The sequence below is a fragment of the Stegastes partitus genome, unplaced genomic scaffold (genome assembly GCF_000690725.1).
Source record: "Stegastes partitus isolate 25-593 unplaced genomic scaffold, Stegastes_partitus-1.0.2 Scaffold56, whole genome shotgun sequence".
NCBI lineage: Eukaryota > Metazoa > Chordata > Actinopteri > Pomacentridae > Stegastes > Stegastes partitus.
The window spans coordinates 277,102-297,465 of NW_007577787.1; the positions used below are offsets into that span (position 1 = coordinate 277,102).

Consider the following 20,364-nt stretch of genomic DNA (forward strand, 5'->3'; position numbering starts at 1 on the left):
CTCCGTGTCTGGATTGCAGGACAGATCGGCTCAGCTCGGTATCAGCTTACAGGGAGTTTCTCCCACCATCATCGACTCACATACAAATTTTACACCCCGAGGTAAAAACGAATGTCTGTGTGTCATTCAGCAACCACCTCGGAGCGTCTTGGCTGAACTGAGAAGTACTCGTCATCCTCCATAACACCCCAGTTACTGCCCCCGCAGGAGAGAAACTTTCTCTGCTGCCCTGGAACTCACTCAACTCTTCCTTCATTATGTTGTTTTGGTTGCAGGTTCCCTCTAACGCAGGCAAACCTGTGATTTATGTCATGCTCCCTACTGCGATAAGAAGGAATTCATAATGAGCACACACGTACACACCCACACAGACAAGATGAACTACATTTGGCTGTTCCCAATGCAGAGCAACAGTGATTCTGAAACTGAAACTTCTGTATTGTGGCTGAGGGTTGCTGCTGGTGGTCTCAGCACAATAACCTCGATACCCAACTGATTGCTGTTTCTGTAATTCTTCTCTTTGAATAAAACCGAGAGTTTCCTCGCCACTGTTTTCCTAAGCTTGGCTTCACAGGGCTCAATAAACTTTTATGTGGCTTGACAAATGGCTTTGTAAAACAGCTCCTGAGAAATAAAACAAAATCAGAGTGAGATGAATGGGGGGAGGAAGTTGTAGTTTCCGGGTGGGGTTGAGGGTGGGGACACTGAAAGCTGACACGCCCAGTGTGACACCAAATCTCAGCATTCAGCCACACAATTGACCAAATGAAAACATGCAATGGATTGTGTTTCCCTCTTGGCATTCAGTTATGAATAGGAGATTTTGAGAAGCTGAACTCAGGGTTTGTCCTCTTATGCCCTTTTTTAAAACCCCTGCGGTGGTTTTGATGTATCGATTGCGAGTTTTATTTGCTTCAAGTTGTCATTGTAGTCATAGCTGCAGCTAATTTGTTATTGAAAAACTAAGATTTTGCAAAGAAGAGCTGTAGGAGAAACACGGAAGAGCAAATTAGCACCACCGAGCATCAAGGCCGAGAAGCTGTGGTGACTACGTTTATTTTTACAACATTGTTCCTGAACTGCAGCAGCAAATCAACAATTACTTTTCACTGAAAGATGACATATTGGCATCCAGGCAGAGGATTTATTCAACATGAGGACACAGGGCAATGACTTTGCTGCTTTCTTTTGCAGCGTTTCATCCCCCTGATTCAAAACCTATGATCTTGATAATTCGGAGCATTGTCCAATTAAGTAACTATAGCAACACAAGGCATCAAAGGATCATAATCTAGGGCTTGGAGCCAAAAATGCCAGACAGATGACAGGAAAGATAGAGGAAATGAGGAGGATTTTTTCGTGGAAAGCCATGAGGACCCTTTTTTAGAAAAGAAGGAGAAATGTGGTTGGAAGAAAATTACTGCAATTGATTTTAGTGAAGTTTCATTTTGAGGTTCGTTGATTCGATTCTCTCTCTCCTTGCTTTATGTCTTTCACCTTGTCCAAATGCCAATTTGTCCAATACTTGGATTTATGACCATTACCTGCAAAACTAATGACATTTCCGTCAGCTCAACCCGATTGGACAGCTATGGGAGGTTTTGTATGAGACATCACTCACCACCAAACACCAAATGAAGGAGTGTCTTTAGAAAGAATGGTGTTCTGTCCCTCCAGCAGAGCTCCAGAGACGTGCAGAATCAATGCCAAGGCACATTGAAGCTAGCAGCACATGTTGGCCCAACACCTTACTAAGACACTTTGTTGTTTTTTCCTTTAATTCGTCACCTTCTTTTTTGGACTCAAAGCACCACTGTACTGTAATTAAAAGCAGTCTCACAGAGCTGCACAGCTGTAGACTTGTTCTCTTCTTGTTTTAATATGGATCTCATGACGGTCTACAGCTGAAAAGTTACCAAATATTCCACACTCGGAAAAAAAACTAATATAGGGGGCTATATAAGAATGTGAATACAAGTGAAACATGATGAGGTCAAGATTTGCACTTCATAATTTTATGCAGGTTTTGGTTGGTTTTGTCAAGAGTCACATTGTAGCATTCCAAGCATTACACATTTCACCCCATACATATAATCTGTAAGGAGTTTTTTTGGCCTAGTCTGTAAACTTATCCCTGTCTGTGTTGTAGATTGATGGATGAACATTTTCATCGAGGTCGAAATGTCACAGCGAAAGACTGCAACCCAAACTGGGCTTTCCATCCCGGCCTTACACTTGGTATATGGTTTGTAATTCTATAGGAGAAGTGGGGGGTTTGAACAAACACAAGTTTGAGGGAGGAGGCTGTGTAGGTGTGCGTTTCACCGCGCTCTGCTACAGTATTAAATAGCTTTCCTTCACATGCTTGTCACCTTGTAATCAATAATGTTAGAAAAACACCTGAAACACAGCAGCCATCAGTAACCTGTCACTGGTTTGCGCCCAAACTTATCCACAAACTCCAAAGCATCCATCAACCATAACTGTCTGGTAGCTGGTCGGACGGCACTCACATGCACACACGGAGCTTCCAGGCGTCATCCATCACCTCGGCCCACCAGAGGGGTTCTATGGATGGGACACACAAGCCGCTAACCAGACCCACAGGAGGCCACAAGACTGGACACACACAGACTTACCTCTGGGGCTGGACAAATACAAACACATGTAAAACACAGGTCACCCACAGGTGCCCCCATGTCTCGCTCCAAGCTTCAAGACTCCCTCCCTCTCCGTTCTCACACTGCGTAATTATTTTCACTCTTTAATCCACATTTTTTAATTAAATCTTCAGACATTCTTCCGTTACTTTCCACTCATTCTCTCCAGACTCTTTGCCTCCTCCTGCTTCTCCCGCTATGCGGATTATGTTTGCAGTACAGTGTATAAATAGTGCTGAGTAGGTGGCCTTGTAATGGAAACACAGATATACAGATATCAAAGGCTTAGTCCCCCTTTTTTTCTAACTCCACACACATTAATCAGGACTTGTGTGTTGCAGATGTGTCTCAGCACATGTGTGTTTGCCTATTTTTTTGGCTGTAAATGTGCGGCGGGCACCCGTGCGTGACTTTCTGGAAATGTGCGTGTCGTGGCAGCAGGTGAGAACATATGGCAGCGCAGTTTACATTTTCCTCACAAAAACAGGCTCAGTAAAGATTTTCGGTGGGGTAGGTGACGTTCAAATGAATGGTTCAACTCAACAGATGTGTGCTTCCATGCAACAAGTTTCCCTGTTTCATTCACAAGGTGAGTGAGCTATAATGACAGAAAGAAATGAGAATGAAATACAATACGGAGGTAAAGGTGCACATGACATATAGTTGGAAGAAACATTATCAACCGCGCTCTTCCATTAGCATCGCTCATGAGACTCTAAGTGTACTTCAGAGTACATATGGTCCCTCTTCCCTCATTCTATTCCCATGACCTGGTTCTTCTCAAATAGCAGAGTGCTTGGTCTTATCTTAATGGGAGAACAATCTATACGCTCTTAATATTGTCATTAAAATGTATTTTTTTAGAGGAGAAGCTCAGTCCTCCTTCATTGCTTTGTTGGAAGAAGTCCAAATCAGTTTAAATGATAACTCATCTCCTCATTACACATCTCAGAGGGAACTGGTCTAAAGTGGCTGGTGGGTAGAGACATGTTTTTTTCTTCTTCTCAGTGTCCTCATTTACTGTTTTTATTCAAGTTTTAAATGTAATATTATATTTGTTTTCTCAAATTTATTGGGAAAAAAAAACAACAGCCAGACTTCAATAAAACTATACGAAGTGCATTTCAGCCCAAAGCTACAGTAAAGTCTGACAGAAAATCACATTCAGCTCTCACGTCGCCCCCAACATCACTGTGTTGTAGGGATTTTACCTCCAGGGCTTGTGAGAGACTCTTAACATTTGGTGTAAAATGACTGATGTCCCTGCTGCAGTGTCAGCCTGATGAAGGGGAGATAAATTTGACAGTTTGGGTTCAGAAATGAAGCACCGCTGTGGCAGCATTACCTCATTTCTTTCACTGTCAGCGAGACAGCTGAGTCCTGACAGAGCTGCCACGCGCTGCCTGAGGAAAACTCGGTCCTCTGAGCGGAGAAGGTACCGGGAGTGCTGACTACCACGATTCTACAAAGAAGAACCAATCACATAAATGTCAGCATTTGTGAAGTGTGAACTTTTGACTAGTTACATCATGATTTGTGATTTGTTAATGCCTCGTCTTACAGCATGAGCCCGGAGTCAAATCAGGGAGTGGCAACTGCAGCTATAAATGTCTCGAACGCTGTGGTGATGAAAGTGGTGTCATGGTGCAGCGGCTCCGCTGGGACGCACAAGTGACTTGTAAAACCAGAGGTAGAAGTGTGCACATACCCCAAATCAGCCTCTGGAGCAGGATAAAGTCAGAATTTAAGAAGTGAAAGAGACCAATGCAGTCCAAAGAGACTCATAACATTGCTCAAACACACATTCAAGGCCTCACAGAGGATTTTATAAGTGATTTTTTGGCCACCTGGGCGCAGCGATAGTGACGATATGGTGAACGTATTAGCAAACAGTTGGCTACACACATCCACCTCTATTTTGGTCTCCATCAACCCCTGAGATAAATATTTGACTCTTTAGCAGCTGAATGCTCCACTTTATTCACCAGGCGGTCATTAATTTTGTGCTGTCAGTCTTTCGGTGCTTGACAGGTAATGAACTGTCAGTTTGTATGAGACATCTTTTTCCAAGATATACAGCTACCTCCTGTGGCCAAGAACAACACAATGAGAGGTTGAGAGTGAATAAAAAACCGGTAATGTTTGTGACTCTGTTAAATCTTTCTGCTCGAGAGTCTTTCTTTGTTTCTTAGAGGGTGAAATTATCGAGTTATGCCTCATATGACTTCAGCTGAGCAAACCAACCACTGTGTGTACATGAAGAACACCACTTGCACTTGTCAGAAAGACATACCATACTGTAATTACCTGTGTAAGTGTAGCTTGGGTTGCTATGGTTATGTAAAGAAACAGTATTTAGCTCTGTGAGATCCCTTCATTTTTTTCTTTGGTATCAGCAGAGTTTCATGCATTGCTTAACATTCTTAAATATTTACCTTCATTTTTCTTTGTCTTGAAAGTCAAGTCTAGTCAAGAAAACTAGACTGTACTTTTCATGCCTTTGTAGCTGCTCCTGTGATCCCACCTAACAACGCCACTGAAATAAATACTGACGGACTCAATAAAGCCTTTTTTTTTGTCTCAACACTAAGCCCAGTGTTCACTCTTTTTTAGGTCTTATTTACTCTTTGGCATCTATGGAGGGAAAATGTCTTTACTTTAGACTCGAAAGCTGCTAAATGCGCCACTATGTTCACCAGATTGATGCTACCTTTGTCCATATGTCATTTGGTGCTGTGTAGTTATTGTACAGCAGGTTTTCTGAGCTTTTTTTCCCTTCACTTTGTCAGGAATTTGCACGGTGCAACTGAAAATGAAACCTAATTCAGCAGCAAGAGTGAATCAAAACAGCAAAGTTTCGGTGCAAAAAAAAAAAAAAGACGCTGGTCTGAGCTGAGAAACCTTTGAGTTTTCCTTATGAAGACTTCAAAGAGAGGATTTTTTTTGTAAGTGAAGACTCACACCGGTCTGTATTTGTACAGCACACAAATAGAACGTAACAGTAAGTGCTTTGCAGAATAGAGAAAACTTTGCTTTTGAAAAAAAAAAAAAAATCAAAAATTCTGCTGCTATTACTCTTTTTGAAGTATCCTGTGCAAAGCCGGAAAGATGTGAGGCACAGAGGGAAGATATCACAGCGTCCACTCAAACCCGCACAGACATCTGGACGCGATATCTACCATCGTTTCTCAGGAATGACGCAGAAGGAAATGATACCAAGAGTCCCACCCTTGCAACCCAGTGTCTCCCTTGTACTGATCTTTGCCATCACTGAAACTGTAAAACCCTTATGGAAGACTTTGCACAACCTCACGGAGTCAAGGTGATATCGATTATAGTCTACGTTTACCCATAAATCACTCGGGGAACACAACTTGGAGACAGCTCCGGACAGAACAGATGAAAATTGGCCCCCGATGGCGACGAGATGTTCTTCCTTTATAAAAGAAAGAAGAAAAAAAACTTCCACCGTGGAACGTAGAGATGCTGCCAAGGATGTGACATGAATCATTTCTTGTTTTTCTAGTATTTTATGAATACGTTATTCACAGGTTCCTCTTATCCTTTGTCTGTAGGTAAGCTGATACTCCCACTGGTCACTACCATAGCACGGTTATTCTATTCCTTCATGTATTCACAGGTTTCTTATGCATTATATTCTGCACTTGTGAAACACCACACACACACACCATTACAGTCCAAAAGATGCCTGTAAGCATGAAAAATCCGCCTTTCTTCCCCTCTTAAGTCATTGACAAAGGTACAAGGAAACAGTGGATGTGAAAAAATACGGATGATCTTTCCAATTCCACATTTGGTTGAACTTTCCCTCAACTCCACAGGCAGGGCAGGGACACTGCAGAAAAAACAAAAGAGAAGGCCAGGGGAAATTCCTGCCAGGGATCCACGAGTGTCTTAATACCACAGGAATGCACAAATTGAAATTTACTCGACTGTCATGACAACTACAGATATGGAGCAAGATAAAACCGTGTTCTCCTGAGCACCGCTGCGGTTGTTACTGCTGCTGTTACTGCTTGTTCTGATCTGTTAGCCAACAGCGGAGGGTATCGTCTTTATCACGCTGTTACATAAAGACTTACATTTGTGAAAGCATGTTGTTTGTTTACGGCAATCGAGGACGCACCACACAACGCGTGTGGTCTCTTAACAAGGCTTGCATTGTGTTGACAGACGGCGGAAAAGTAAAAACAAATTAAAACATTATCAATCTCCGACTCATCTAATCACTCGTAAGATAGCAAACAAGTATTCTCCCAAAACAACGTAGTATCTCTTTAGATAACAAATTTGACTCCATGAGGAATATTTCAGTTCAGATGAGGATTCATTGTGATGTTTGTGTTGTGTTTTCTATTGCATGCACAATTTTGGCACGTCCACTGTTATTTTATATTAGGTTGAAGAAATCGGACACTTTGGGAAACAAGCTTACTTGCTTCCTTGCTGAAATTTAGATAAGACGACTGACAGGCTACCACAGATATGTGTGTGGCAAATACGCGGTTAGCTTCGCTTTGCATAAAAACTGGAAACAGCCAACTTGACTCTGCCCAATACTATGTCAATGCGCTTACTCATATACATGTCATACCTGGAATGATCAACCTACGTAAAACTAACAACTGGCTTGTTTTATGGGGTCTTACGTGTCAGACTACTTCCTGACATGCCACCTGCAGATTGTCCAAGAATTTGACATTTTTATATGTGGATATTTGAAACGATTAAAAATATAAAAGCAAGATACACTCCATTGATACTGACTTTTCCAGGTGCTGCGTGGCGGATTTTCCCTCTAATTATGCTAAGCTATTTGCCTGCTGGCTGCAAGCTTCCTATTTAGCATACAGACATGTAGGTCTCGGTGGTATCAATCTTCTCACTGCTCAGCAAAATGCATGAAATGTATTTTTGCAATTGCATTCACATTTTTTGACAAATGTCTACCTGTATGTAATATCTGAAGTAAAAGTACACATTACAGTGAGATTTGCGGCCCACAATTTGAAATATTGTACTGCAAATGAACTGTAATGACTCAAGCTATTGTGGTGAAATTAAAAGTGTTGGAGTAACTTCCCTAATTAATCAGTTACCCTCCAGAACTGGTTATTTTACTCAAGGGAAATCCACCCTAACGAACCGAGTGAAGAGCTCTCGCTCTCCGAGGCCAGGCCTTATATAACCCAGTGAGGGAACACCCTGTCACAGCCTGAAAAACAACATTGATTTGTTACATTACTGAACTTCATGGCTGGGTGGATCGTCTCCAAAACGTCCAATGTTTCTGTTTGTCTGGAAGATAGTTTCTGCATTAGCTAGAAAAAAGATTTGTCAAGGCTCGTGTGGATTTGTGGAACTCCCTTTCATGGCTCCACTTCTGTTGATGGAGTAGCTCATGAAATCTGCTGGCACTGCGCCCATTGATCCTTGCTCCTCAATTGTGATCCATATTTTCTTCCCCTCCTCCTTTTTTTTCTCCCTCAATGCCATGGGGTGTTTCCTGGCAAACAAAAAAGATATGAAGCCGGTCTCCAGTGTTTCTTTGCTCAGGGCAGACTTCGGGAAACCAACCAGAAACCAGGTTAAATGCTCCATTAATCTATGAAATGTACCAAATGATTTTATTTGCTTTTCACAGGCAGCACTGCGTATAGAGTCGCTCTTTAAACGCAGTGCTGTGCATATACGCTAATCCAAATTACAGTTGCTCGTCCTGTACCAATATAGCCGCTTCTCCCTCTTCTCTCATCCGATGAGCAGAGCAGTATAGCGGAGTCCATTATTAGCCGCTATACATGCTGGCTCTCGTCCAGGCCCCTCTGGTAAGCCACTCAAAGAGGCCAGCACCAGCCAAGGCCTCAAGCGTTCCCATGCCAAACAAAAACACATCAGTAAAGTCAATATTGGCCCTTTATTCTGCCAACCAGAAGCAGGAAAAAGAGAATAAAAGAAGGGAAAATACCTGAAAGGATATCTAAAGGCTGAATGAAAACACTTAGATTGTAGGAAGGTTGTAGAAATGTGCTCTCGAACGTCGGCGCGTCTCCGGGGGGCTGTAACACCATCACACTCCTGCTCTGCCTTCCGTCCGTTCTCTGTGTGAGGTTAATTGGACGGTGGGACAACACTGTGTCAGGATGTATGCGAGTCTTTAGAGTCACTCACACATCCCCCCCGTTTTTTTTTTTATTCTTTTAATGGAACAAACTACTTCCCCTGATAACGGTGCTGCCAGGACCGAGGTTTCAAAAGGAGTTCAGCAGGAAGCTGTGGTGATTCTGTCACAGTGACAGACATCATACATTCGTTATTGAGTGCACTTCAAGGGACGTTCTCCTAAACTTTCCTCTGCGTGCTAAATGTAAAGAGAGACATCACGGTTTGGATTAAGGTATATCATTTTTTTTCTTGACTGAAAGCATACCTTGTTGTGTCATGTCACATGCTTCAGTTGCCACGTGAAATATTAAGACTTGAGGATTTGAGGAAGGGTTGGCCTGTTCTTTTGCTGAAACCAGGACTTTTCCTTCAAAAGAAGTCTTGATCTCGGTGAGATTACCTGACTAAGTAGAGGTTTTATTGGGGAATCTGGAGAGAAAGCCACCACCCATTTATAGTGAAAACCTGATGACTGAAGGGGCTGAGCATCAGAAGTACCCTCCCATAGAGTAACATTTGAGGCCCATCGAAGAAAAATACACCAAGATTAGCAGCGGTAAATCATGTCATTGTTGGTGAGATATTAGTGATATTAGCGAGAAAGCCGATTTATTGGCATCCGACGAGGGTTTTTTTTTTTCTGTAGTTTCCCTCATTGTTTTTCATTCTAGCTGTAATACCAAAACAAGTTGGAGTACGATATTGACAGTGATGGAAAACAAAAAGATTATGTTTACTCAACTCGTGCTCAAGGCTTATTTGGAAGTTCTCGAACTGCTTGAGTTTTTTGAGCTCGTGCCACTTCCACACAACATCAATCCTGGAGGATGTGTTGCAGTTACTTTTCCTCTACAAGAGCTTCTAGTTGTTTTACAAATGAATATGTTTATACCTGCATATCAATTGACAAAAACAGTAAAATGATCCCCAAAAATCAATCACTAACCACTTCCCCCCCTGTTGTATATGTTTACTTTTGCATCATTCCTCCCAATAATTTTAAATCTGTTCTTTTCACCTTTAAACTCATACGATTCACAAATTATTGTTTTAGGCAGTTTGACATGGTTCACTTGCTGCTCTCCTCCCTGGAGAGTCATCCTCCGTCAAATCCTGTCGGGGGACCGTTTGACCTCCGAGACAGGAAGAGAAAATGTCATGCAGAGTTAGTGCGTGCGTCTGTTCAAGAAGTGAACAAGTGCATATCTTTCAGCTTGTATTTACGTAACTGCATCTGTGTTGGTTTCTTATCGTTCTCTGTGCTGGAGTTGAAATCCCTAAATGGCTCCTCGCTGAGAACAAGGATTTTTGAGAATTTGTTGAAACTGCTTGACTCTTTAGCGCTCTCCACAGTGGGTCCAGCAGCTGCTGGAAAGACCAGATGGGGTCAGGATCCCTTACTCCCACTAAGATCATGTGATAGTGAAAGTTCTCGCCATTTTTTTTCACAACAAATTTATTTTCTCCAAAAGAGATAAACGCTCGGTGCCAAAGAATTTCCCACATGGTGTTTTTGTGTTTTTTTTTATTTTCTGCAGCTGAGTAACTCTCAGCAGCTGATGTTCCTGTTGTATTCTTAGCATTACAGGCATGTAATACTCTTCCCAGCAGAGGAGAGAATTGTCATGATTCATAGTTCGGGCTGAATATGGATACTGACCAGGCTGCTCGATGAAGATTTGGCAAAAACACTTTCTTCCCTCCCAGATTTGTTGGCAGATTTTGGTTTCGCTTTGAAAGACTACGAAAGCCAATGTGTGTGCTGGAGTTTATCAATGCAAGACAAGGTTCAGGCTGATTTAAAACTCACTGCATATGATTCCAAGTGCAGGATTAAACATCATATTGAAGGGAAAGCATATATATAAGATATGTAAAAAATCTTTCAGTCGGATCTTAGAAAGCAGCTTTATTAAAAGTGGATTTCCAGCTTTCATAAACCAAACCCCTGCACTCTGGAAACACATGTTGTGAGAACATATTAAAGCAGGCAGTGTTTTTCAGCAGTGCACTTGCATCTACAATCTTCAAATATTAAAGATTAAATCAGGGGGATTAGATGTTTTATGAAGTTGGGAGGTAATCTTTGCTTACACGAACTGCTCGGTGGGCTTCTGGTGTTATATCCCCAAAAAATATTCTCAATAAATCTGCGTTTTTAGTCTTTCGGAACCCGTTGCTATCAATTTGAAATGTCACCAGTGGCCCTCTGCTCCCATTTCTGGCCTTTTGAAGTGATGTGTTGTCCTCCATAAAGGGGCTAAATTATGACTGGCGGAAGGGTCCGTTTCTCCCTTGAGGGGGTTTTCACAGGCGATTAGTGTTATGCGCTGGTCACCGGTGCTCAGAAGTGTGCTGTGGTCAGGGTGCGTGAGCTGGGGTCACGTCAAAGAATACGCAGCACCACATAAATTGATCAGTGCTGTTTAAATAACCGAGAGGAAGCCAATTATACTGATGACACCAACATGTGGCAGGACAGCATCTAAACGCATTGATCTGTTAAGAATAAAGGACCGCGTCATTGATTTCAAATTCTTTTTTATGTACTTGTATTGATGTGACATACTGAGTGAAATACAGGATGAAGCAAATTTGCCAAACACAAGGCGAGCATCACAAATGAAGACCACTGCTTTGGTTTTACTGGATGCAAAGTCACAAGTTTTACAGGGTTAATGATTACACATCTGGGGGCCACATTGACTCTTTACGACTACTGCATTGCCTCCTGAAAGCCTCTCTTCAATGTTCAGCAAGCGAGGACAAGTGTAACGGATAACAAGCAAGGCTGATCACTTTCTAAAGTAAGAAACAGCCAGATTATATCTTAAATTCATGAGATCTATAGGGATTTCATACATTTCCCCCTTGTCAGGCTTTCTATACATACCTACATGACTGGATAACCGCTTTGTAACAGGTTACAGGATGCAGACACAATCCTGCTGTGCTCGCTCCTAATCCTACTCTAACATCTTCACGGATATCCCGCATCACACACACCTAATGAAAGTTTCCACGTAGAGTGTCGCTACTAAAGATACGCTAAACACAAACATGCTCCTTGTGACCTCCACCGGCAGGAAGACGGATCTGATCAGTAGCGTTAACGTAGCGGAGGGAGGTTAGCTCCCACCCCACCCTTCCCTTTCCACTTACCACAATGACATAAAGCCCTGGAAGGGAGAGGCTAGAAGGACACGTTCCACGTCTGACCATCACAAGAAACCAGCTTATCGCTGTTTGTTTGCTCAGGCATCAGGCAGACGAAGGAGGAAGGTTTCAATCAAGATAATACATGAAAGTTTTGGAGTTGCACCAACTTCTTAGTTATCAGCCAATAAATATAAAAAACAGAGCAGCATTGTCACCATTTGACTTCCTGCCTTTTATCGTTGAGGTGAAGGATGACATAAACCCAATTTATCCAAGGTTACAGCTCACCCACTGTAAATGTACACATCTTGAGGAGCACTTAAAGCGCACAGGAATTCCTCCTTATATGGATTCAACATACAGTTTCCCCTTTGCAGATTGGCAGCTGTTGTGTGAAAGGTTGGTTTCAGGATGTTTTTTTATTGCAGCTGAGCTCACCACTGATTTCCCAGATAATTAATTCATAGCAGGTAAATGATGCACTCCACCATGCTCCAAACACACTGCTGTACGCCTGGTAATTAGCCACATGTAAAAGCTACAATCTACACCTCTGGGGACATAATTGAAAGTGCTGATGAAACCTTATGCCAACTTCCTGAAAAAAAAGGTGAAAAATATTAATTTCACTAAGAAATAAACAAGCACATTAATTGCCGTAGCTGTTGACGAGCCCTAAAAATGGCAACAGCTAATGCAATGGACACACTAATTTAGCAGGCCGGGGAATGGAATTGATTAGTCTTCGGCTTTTATCCACATCAGCGCGTAATTGTCCCCGATGTGCTGCAGAAAAGACATTTTTTTTTTAACTGTCTTCACAGACGGCTGAGATGCAGGAACGCGTGTAACGAGAAAACTTTCATCCACAAGCTCATTAGGATCACAGAGTACGTTTCACACAGCATGAAGAGGCAGAAAATGTACATTCACACATTCTAAAATCTTTAAATCTGTGAAACGCCCACCTTTGTCACCACAGTGTTTGAGTAACATGAGATGGCACTGCACTACAAGGTGGCAAATTTTAGAATGCAATCAGTGATTAAAGGCTGTTAAATTCCCTTTGCACTACAGATGGCTTCATCCATGCTCGTATTTAACATTTGAAAATCTATAAAGGCACTGTGTTTAAAGTTTTGTTTATAGTCGATTTCATTTCTCGTAGCGAGTTCTGAGGGATGTTTTGATTTCTTACATATCAACTCAATGTGGAAACTAAGCGAACACATGTGACAGTACATCACTGCTACAGTGCTGCTTATTCAAGTGGTTTTAAATTGCGAAAATGTCAACAATGAGCAATAGAGAACAGCTTGACAGCGTCCAAAAAATGAGCACACGTCGCATTCCTGAGCTGTTCCTCCTCCGCCAAACCAAAAAAAGGTGACTTTAATGGGGACCTCCAGTAAACAGAAGCCTATGGCTGCCCGTGTGACGTGCACATGTGTTATAGCTGTTTACAGTAAAGGTGAGGAATGTGTCTTTGTGTCAACTGCAGGAGGAAGAATGACCCCTCTTAAAGCAGAAACACAAATGCATCAGCCAGCGCAGGCAATGCATCAACCTTGAGCGTGACCCAAGTGAAAACAGGCGATTTAAGCACTCAGAATCACTTAATTAGCTGCAGTGAATAATCTTCCATCGACCCTGCTCTTAAGCATCACACACACACTTTCAACAGAGAGTTTACTATGATGGACTTTTGTATGGACAGACCTATAAAACGGCCCTTGCAACTATGGCACCGGTCCACAATATGGCTGTCAAAGCTTTTTTTCTTTTTTTTTCTTTTACTACCTTCCTTCGAGTCTCTTGAGGCCCCAATTCTCTGTGGCGCCGACAAACTCTGCTTCAGGCCGACTCAAAAACGGCATATATCATGTCTACCAGGGTACGCCGTGCCACCAGTGTTTCCATCTTCGCTGCAGTAACACAAGACGTGGGCAAAACTCATAAATGTCAGATTCTGTTTAAGCAATCTGGGTATATGAGCGTTGCTCTTTGTGGGTTGAGCCCCAGCAGAGAGCTGCAGCGAGGCTTTTTTAAAACCCCAGCCTTCTGCTCCTTATAAATCACAGCGACTTACACAATCATCTGAAAAACATCCAAACTATTTCACTGGACTTTATCCAAGATGATGAAGGCGACAAACTAATGTAACACCAAAAAAAGCGATGAGGACACCAAACTATAGGAGACAAAAATACTATAATATAGGACCAGAAGAACATTGGGACTCATTAAAACTCACATATTTTCTGAAGTGACAGCTGTCCCTGCAAAATATGTGCCAACTAAACAGAAATTTGACATCACACGATCAGACTGATAGACCTCACAGTCGTGCCATTAGTCACTGATAGAAGTAGGTAGACAATAATATATGTTTTTGGCTTATTCTTCAGGACTACTGGGTTTAAAAATAAGCATTTTACAGACACAATAAAAATGTTTGTCCTTGAAACTTATCCATGCCTTTTCTGTTTTATTATTTGGTCATTTTAAAGCAGACAATAAGAATTCTTCAAAGTTTTAATTTTGGGTTTACAGAATTGTCTGTTAATGCTCAACCATTATTCTTTTTTTGGGCAGAAGAACAACATAAGAACCACAGTTTTGCAAGAATATGTCGCAACTAATTATAGCATGTAGAGGACACAACAGTAGAGGCCCCATATTGTGAAAGTTTCTCTTGTCCACAGAATGTGCCTTTCAGTTTTTCAGCTCAAAAATACTACAAAGATGGTTTTATTGTGACTGTATAAGCCTGTTTTAGACGTGCTGCTTCAGTGTCTTTAGCTCTGACACCACTGAGCTGCTGCTGTTCTGGAATGACAGAAGTAAACTTCAACAACTTTTACTTCACACCTACAAGTTAAAGGTAGTTTTTCATCAGATGAGATATTTTTAAAGAAAAGTCCAATAAGAACTGTGCACCATGGAGAAGCAGGAGGAGACTTTACTACTGTGATCTACATGGTAATCAACACTCATTTAAATTGAATCCAATGTGAGAGACTGAGATTAAAGTTCATTACCATATGAGTTATGCGCCATCTAGCGTTTAAATGCAAGGTTTGTCTCATTGTAAAGGCGGAAGTGTGAGCCTCGAACAAGGACCAGGAACAGTTATCAAGCTCCAGTCGGCACACAGAGTGAAATCAAAGGTTGGGAAATGTTGCTGTAAAAATAAAACTACTAGAGACCATAAAGTGCAAAGGAGAACCAGGATGCTTAATAAATGGAACATGCTTGTAAATGAAATGAGATGTAAAGTACGTTACTTATTTAGTAATTGTGTCTTTCCTTATGCATGTATTAGGATATATGAATAACAAGAAATAGATTTTATATTATTTAGATTAAGATTCTCTGTACAAAAAGGTTGGTACTTTTTCAAATAATTTTATGCTGCACTTTATTTACTACATTTTCATTCTTTTCTTTTACACTTTATCTCTCATATCTTTCATTTTTTCTGCTGTCTCAATCAATCAGTTTAAATCATCCTATAAAATTTACGTACACTTTCCTCAGCTTGTTTCTATTATTTTTTATTTATTTAATTTCACCTTTTCTACTGCAGTTTGGATTTTATTTTTTGGCTTGTTTTTTTTGTTTTTTGTTTTGCCTTGTCCTGTAAAGGACTTGAAATTGCCGCTATGTACGATAAGCTGCCATATAAATTAACTTTATTTGTGTAATATAGATAAGATCAGTACATATTCAGTATTTCCACTAATGCAAGCATCTGTGCAGTGTTATTAATATATGCAAAATATTGTTATTTTCCACATCCAGAGGAATCTGCGCAAAATCTGAAAATCCACATCTGGAATCAGCACTTGCTGCAAATTTCCAGATTGTGGCATTAATAAAGGCTCTATAACAACTTATTTTGAAGGCCACGAGCGGAAGTAGCGCTTCGTGATGTGGCGACCTTTACGTGTTTTAGCTGCCAGGCTTCATGCTTACAGCACCAGGAGTACCAGCATGGCTTACAGTGCGAAGATCGGTCCGTCCATCCTGAGCAGCGACCTGTCCTGTCTGGGCAGCGAGTGTGTGCGGATGATGGAGTGCGGCTCAGATTATCTGCACCTGGACGTCATGGACGGGTCAGTTTGTTAGAGGCTACATTAGCTAGCATGCTAACGGCTAGCAAGCCAATTATGAGCTCAGTGCTGCAGAGCCAAAGTTGGCTAACATCAACAAGCTAAGCTAGCTGGCCAAAAGTTAGGCTTGGGAGCTAATATTTACACAACTGGAGTTTATGGTTTAATTAGAGGCTTTTAAAATCTCCAGCTGCCAAACACTTTATTTTAAGACTTCATACCTCTTTTAGTGTGTGGAGGTGTTTAGACATACCTTAAGCAAGACGTTTCTCTACAGCTGCTTGTGCAAGATGAAGGACTTTCATAACAGCGGCTTTGCTTCCCTTTAAAGGCACTTTGTACCCAACATCACATTTGGTCATCCCATGGTGGAGTGCTTGAGGAAGTCAGTAGGCCAAGAGCCTTTCTTTGGTGAGGAAATGAAGCCCCCCCTTCACTTTAAAAGCCTTCATTCAGATGTTCCAAGTGAATTGAATGATTCCTGCTCTGCTGTATTGGAGTTGACAGCGTTTATGTTGCAGACATGCACATGATGGTGTCTCGGCCGGAGCAGTGGGTGAAGCCGATGGCAGCAGCAGGAGCCAACCAGTACACCTTCCACTTAGAGGCCACCACCAACCCCGGGAACCTCATCAAAGAGATAAAAGAGAGCGGCATGAAGGTGTGGTGAAGCCACAATCACATGTCAAGCACAATGTCACAAACTAAAAGAATAAACATGTGATGGATCTTAAGATGCAAGTAGAAAACCACATGATGTTTCTGAAAAATAATGCGTATTTGTATGAGTACCAGATGATACCGCTGTGTTAAGGTGACCGCATGTTATGACTCTTTTGTACTAACGCTGTGTGAATGTTGTAGGTGGGTTTGGCCATAAAGCCCGGCACCACGGTGGAGGAGCTCGCCCCCTGGGCTAATCAGATCGACATGGCTCTGGTCATGACTGTTGAACCTGGCTTTGGAGGCCAGAAATTCATGGAGGATATGATGCCAAAGGTGAGGTCAAACCACAGGTTAACCACAATGCACACAGACGAAGCTCAGAAGATTACCATACATTAAATCCACACATTAATTCCTGCAGTACAGTTGCTGGGTCTAAACTACTAGAGTATAAGGTCCTGCTTTTATTTTAATACACAATGAGATACGCCTCTGTGGAGAACATGCAGCCTACTGATTTGACATCATGCTGCGGGAGGAGAGAATGGAAGAAGCTGGAGGAGCGTGCATTATTAAAATCAGCGGTGTAGCAAGATTCCTGTTTCTCTAAAATGTACAACACCCCAAAATTTGCCCACAAGAGAGCACATTTGAAATGTGCACAACCTCTGCAGCTGTTTCCACATTTTGCTGCCTATTTGTACCCCGGTAATATAACGAAACATGGCAGCACAGTTACAGAGAAAACATGAACACGTTGACCTTTGTGACAAAAGGAAACAAACTACACACCCATTGTACACAGAGGTTAGACACCACAGGGCTGTACTCCAGAGAAAGTTTGACATAGCTGTTTGTTCTTCGTGTAAGACAAAAAACTAAACCTCCAGTCAGAGATAACAGGTATCACAAAGGTGTTTGTCACCTTTCTGCTTCGAAATACAAAAGTGGGCGTGTACGGCGTCATGTGACTCTTCTGCACAAAATTAAATGATTGTATGCAGCAGCTTCAGTCAACAGGTTGTTTTAATGGAGAACAATGAGGACGAGTATGATGGTAAAAAGTGCTGCTACTGCAAATGATGCAGGAGAGGAATGCTGGTAGAAAACTGTTAAATGTGTGCAATATATTTATTTTACTGATCAATGCAGCTGCTTATTTATAACCGACAGCTGCGCGTTTAACCTGTTAAACTTTAAATATATTCATAGATTTAAACACAGTATTGTATGGAAGTGCATTTAGGTCTGACAATGTCCCATAATGCAGGAAATCATTTAAATTTCTGGCCAACTCAGAGTGAAACTGAAATGAATGATAATGTCTGTGATAAACACCAGTCGAACACTCAGTTTTCTTATCTGTGTTTAGAATCTGTATCGCTCATAAAGAATCGCCAGGAAATGATTTGGTTAAAGCGGGACGCTTCTTACCGCTGTTTAAAATCCGAAACTCTCAACCTGACCAGATTAGCTCCAAAGCAGAAGTTGCCATGGTGATCTAGTAGGATAAAAGAGAGCCACCTGTGTGACACTGAAAAGTCTGACTTCAGGCTCAACAAATCTCGCTAACCGAACTAACCTCACTGTGTAGTACAGCCCTCTGATAGTGAACCAATACATAACATGCCAGACAACTTGTATAAATAATGTTGACAAGATAATCATCAGTTCATTATGGAGATGTGTACAGAATGTAAAACTGCACTCATGTTACAAAAGTGCCATGTAAAGCTTCATTGCATATTTGCAGAACTACAGAACCACTACATATTGTATTACACAAGAAAAAACAACATATTCATTCTTAGTGCTGCTTTCTTTCTCTTATTTTTCTATTGTTTCTGTCACTCTTTTTAAGACTCTTTATAAGGAGGGAAGTTGCTTAGATGATAGTAGTTTTGTCTGACTGCCAAAAAGGTTGTGTGATGTAATCCTCAGCATTGTGCCTCTTTGTAGTCATACTGATTTGTATAATAAAAAAAATGTGTCAAGCAGGTTTTGAGCTCTTTTTATTTTATTTCCGTGCACAGGTGAGCTGGCTGCGGAGTCAGTTCCCTTCATTAGACATCGAGGTAGACGGAGGGGTCGGCCCGGACACCATTCACAAGTGTGCAGAGGTAAGAGATCCAAATATAGCAGCCTACTCGCATAAACCCTTGAAAAGCTTCCCTTACACTGTGCTCACGTTTCCTCCAGGCCGGGGCCAACATGATCGTGTCCGGCAGCGCCGTGATAGGCAGCGACGACCCTCGTTCCGTCATCGCTCTCCTGCGCACCGTGGTGGCCGAAGCAATCCAGAAACGCTCGCTGGACCGCTGAGCTTGTCCCGTTGATGGACGACCCCTCTACCTGCCCGTCCCAGCAACCACACCACAGCAGCAGTAGTGGCCAGTGGAGACGACTCAATACGGACATTTCTGGGCTAGAGGTCGAGGGTCACCGTCCGAGCAGGGAGGGCTTCGGTTGGAAGCGCGAGCTGACGGCCAAATTCAAATCACTTTGATGTGAGTGAAGCTGCATTGTGCCTCTACAACACTGAACTTCATCCTCTGCTGCCACTGTCTCCTTTCCGAACAGTTTACTTAAAACGAGTCTCATCTCAGCACGGGAACAGCGATTCCCGTCAGGACCGGAGCTAAGGTCGCCCTGATAAACTCTGTAAACATTCCTGAATATTGTTTTGACTGTACATTTGAGTCTATAAATCATTTCTCAAAATACGACCCGAGAAGCACTTTGTTTAGCACAGCTTTGGTTTTGCGAGTTATTTTTTTTTTTTAACTTCTATCTCAAATCATCTTTCATAGATCCAAAAAAAAAACTATTTTGGCTCAATCACTATTTTGTTGAAGTCCCAAGCTACTCTCTGTACTACTGAGCAAAGATACTGTACTCTACTACTAAATTCCACGAGATTTGGTTTTGCAGATTAAAAGGCCTCAAGTGAAGTGAAATGTGTGTTCTTTGCACTTTGAACTAGAATGTGGTTCATATCCGCCAACAAAGAAAATAAAGAAGTAAACTTTGTGAAAATGGTTGCATGATTTTAACAGACAAACTGAACCTAAAGGTGGAGCGAGTTTGTTGATATTTGAACTCAACAACCAAACACGTCGCTTCCTTCAGAGGCCTCGCCCCCACAAATTCATGAACACACACCGCCGATACTAACAATTTTACTAGCTGGCTAAAAGAGAAATATTCTAGCTTTATATCTGTGGAAGTGAATGCGTCTTCCTCATAGCTGAAGCCAAACAAATGTCATCAAACATTGAACAGCATCCAGGATACAACCAGAGTTAAAACCCAGTGAGAGTTAGCTGTTTGGGTTATTTTTACTAGCCGGTGGAAACATATAGCCGGCTGCAGACTCCATCATTTCCCCTGCTGGAGCCGGAGCCAGCGCCCGTGGTGACCTGCTGTTGCGGTTGCTGCACGGAGGAGTCTAAGTCTGTGACCATGAACGAAGAAACGGAGTCCTGTCGTGCCGAAACCGGCTCCACATTTCCCCATTGGAAAGAGGGACCAGAGAAGCAGTTGCAGCTGTCTTTGACACCTGCTCTACAAGTTGGGGC

At 42.0% G+C, this 20,364-nt stretch overlaps 1 protein-coding gene across 1 annotated transcript; it reads left to right on the forward strand.

Annotated features, from left to right (window-relative positions):
* The first annotated feature begins 15,941 nt into the window (after nt 1-15,941).
* rpe (ribulose-5-phosphate-3-epimerase) lies at nt 15,942-19,822 on the forward strand. The gene is made up of 6 exons (XM_008275625.1): nt 15,942-16,123; nt 16,452-16,531; nt 16,642-16,781; nt 16,985-17,119; nt 18,820-18,906; nt 18,986-19,822. Exons 1-6 carry the CDS (start codon nt 16,002-16,004, stop codon nt 19,106-19,108), a joined length of 687 nt encoding a protein of 228 aa, XP_008273847.1. The 5' UTR covers nt 15,942-16,001; the 3' UTR covers nt 19,109-19,822.
* Nucleotides 19,823-20,364: the final 542 nt, after the last annotated feature.